General features: G+C 61.1%; 1 protein-coding gene across 2 annotated transcripts; it reads left to right on the top strand.

Annotated features, from left to right (window-relative positions):
* Positions 1 to 185: 185 nt before the first annotated feature.
* DHRS13 (dehydrogenase/reductase 13) lies at positions 186 to 2600 on the top strand. Of its 2 annotated transcripts, XM_085240744.1 has the most exons (6): positions 186 to 358; positions 438 to 556; positions 1180 to 1303; positions 1389 to 1438; positions 1604 to 1700; positions 2305 to 2600. In XM_085240744.1, exons 1-6 carry the CDS (start codon positions 238 to 240, stop codon positions 2586 to 2588), a joined length of 795 nt encoding a protein of 264 aa, XP_085096870.1. In that variant the 5' UTR covers positions 186 to 237; the 3' UTR covers positions 2589 to 2600. The 2 variants fall into 2 exon arrangements, with proteins under 2 accessions (XP_085096870.1, XP_085096869.1); XM_085240743.1 differs by having other exon boundaries at positions 192 to 358; positions 1389 to 1700.
* The last annotated feature ends 135 nt before the right edge of the window (positions 2601 to 2735 follow it).

Raw genomic sequence — 2735 nt, 5'->3', positions numbered from 1 at the left:
TTCTGCCTGTCTGTGTCATTCTGTCAGCAGGATGGGGGGGAGTGGGGCTGGGGGGGCTGTGATTTTTTCCCCCCCCAAGGGCTCGTGTGCCCTTGAGCTCTCCCTGTTCCCATTGCGCTGCACTTTGCCCGCTCCATTGGCTTTTCCACCCCTTCCTCCACAAAGGGCTGCGGCGTTCGCTCTGAGCAGCACGGCCCTCTTCCTCTTTTCCTCCTCCCCTTCCTCCCTGCGGACAGGATGGGGTGGTGGCTGCTGGGTGTGGGGCTGCTGCTCTGCCTGCTGCTTCGCTTCACCCTACGCAGCCCCGCACCCCTTCTCGCCCTGCCCGCACTGCGCGGCCGCACCGCCATCGTCACCGGTGAGCGTGGGGGCACTGCGAGGTGCTGCCTGGTTGCTGGCTGCCGACTCACCGCTCTCTGTTGTGCTCTCCTCTGCAGGGGGAAGCAGTGGTATCGGGGAGGCTGTGGCACGGGAGCTGGCACGGTGCGGGGCACGCGTGGTGCTGGCAACGCGCAATGCGCTGCGGGGAGAAGAGGCTGCGTGGCGCATCCGTAGGGTGAGAGCTGGGGGGGTTGGGGAGGGTAATAGTGGCACCCCCGTGGGGGGGGTCCCAGTGTACCCCCAGTTCACCCTTATGGCACATCCTTGGAGGACCCTAAGGCACCCCACGGCGCAGCATACCCATAGGTACGATGACCCATAGGACCCCCCCACAGAACAGCCCTGATGTACCTATACCCCAAGCACCCCCAAATATCTCTACGTGCATCCCTAAAATACCCCCACAGCGTATACCTGGACCCCACGCTGCACCCCCTGAACATCCCTGAATAAATACCCTCACCTCAGTGCTCCCTTAGGACACCTCTATGGGCTCTCCCCAGTGTACCCCCCCCCCCCCCCCCCAGTGTTCCCCTGCAGCCCTTTGTGCACTCTTAGGACCCCATGACACATCCCTGGACACCCCTATGGTCCATCCCCAGTGCACCCCTAGGACTCCCTTGGCACTCCCCTGATATGTGTGGTGCATCCCCATGGGACATCCTACTGTAACCCTCCTCCCATACTCACAGTGCATCTCTAGGACACCCATATGGGGTCACCCCATAGCCATTCCCTACAGTCCCCTCCTCCCTAAAGCCTCAAGACCAGCTCCTGCCTCCTCCACCCCCATTGCAGGACACGGGGAACCCCGAGGTGCTCTTCATGCCTCTGGACCTCAGCAGCCTCCACTCAGTGCACGCCTTCGCCACCGCCTTCCTGCAGCAGGAGCCCCACCTGCACCTCCTCATCAACAACGCCGGTGAGCAGCAGAGCACTGCATTGCATGGGGACCCCCAAACCCACCACCCCAAACCCAGCACCCACACCATGCACTGCCCACACAGGAGTGAGCGCCGGGGGCACGACGGAGGACGGTTTCAGCCTGCCATTCCAGGTGAACTACCTGGGCCACTTCCTGCTGACCCGACTGCTGCTGCAGCGCCTGCAGAGCAGCGCCCCGAGCCGTGTGATCATCGTCGCCTCCTCTGCACACTGTGCCGGCCGCCTGCGCATGGCTGAGCTCGGCCGCCCACCCCCCGGCCCCTTTGCTGCCTTCCAGGATTACTGTGATAGCAAGCTGGCCAACGTGCTGCACGCACGGCAGCTGGCAGCACGCCTGCAGGGGACTGGAGTCACTTCCTATGCCGTGCACCCAGGTATGGGCAGCTCAGTGCCAAGTGGTTTGCTTGTTGCATGCTTGCATGAAGCACGCCTTCACTTGGAGTATCCCCTTGCACGGTGCTCCTTTGCATGGTGTTCCCTTTGCATGCAGCATCTCTCTGTGCTGTGCATCTTTTACACAGTTCACCTTTTGCACAGCTTCCCTTTGCATGATGCATCCCACTGCGCTGTGCGTGGAGCACCCCTCTGTGCAGTACACCCTTTGCACAGTTCACCTTCTGCACGGCATCCTTTTGCATGCCACATCCCTTTGTGCGATGCATCCCTTTGCACACCACATCCCTTTGCACAGCCATCCCTTTGCACACCACATCCCTTTGCACACCACATCCCTTTGCACAGCCATCCCTTTGCACAGCCATCCCTTTGCACACCACATCCCTTTGCACAGCCATCCCTTTGCACAGCCATCTCTTTGCACACCACATCCCTTTGCACACCACATCCCTTTGCACAGCCATCTCTTCGTACACCACATCCCTTTGCACAGCACATTGCTTTGCTTGCTGTGTCCCTTTGCTGATGGGTCCCCTCCCCACCGGTGCCTGCTGCAATGCACCCCCTCCTGTCTCCCTGCAGGTTTTGTCAACACACAGCTGTTCCGTCACGCACCGCTATGGCTGCAGCTGCTGTGGACTCCGCTGTCCCGGTTCTGCTTCCGCAGTGCAGCTGAAGGCGCACGCCCAGTGCTGTTCTGTGCCACGCAGGATGGCCTCGAGCCCTTCAGTGGCTGCTACTTTGCCGACTGCCACCCTCTGCAGCCCTGGGCTCAGGCCAGGGATGATGCTGCAGCACGGGAGCTGTGGGACCGCAGCGAGAGGCTGCTGGGGCTGCAGCCTTCCTTGTGCACAGCTGTGGAATAAATAAGTCCTGCAGTTGTGTTGCACTGTGTCATGCAGCTCCCCAAGCTGCCCCGGTGCAATGTGTGCCGTCTTCTGCACGCCGTCCTGTGCACACTTGCACATGCAGAACAGCTCGTCCAGCTTTGCAAAGAGTGCAGTTACTGCAAT

The sequence above is a fragment of the Meleagris gallopavo genome, chromosome 21 (genome assembly GCF_905368555.1).
Source record: "Meleagris gallopavo chromosome 21, MGAL_WU_HG_1.1, whole genome shotgun sequence".
In the NCBI taxonomy this organism is placed as follows: Eukaryota; Metazoa; Chordata; class Aves; order Galliformes; family Phasianidae; genus Meleagris; species Meleagris gallopavo.
Note: the sequence above shows the minus strand (reverse complement) of the source record. Positions and strands in the feature narration are given on the sequence as shown.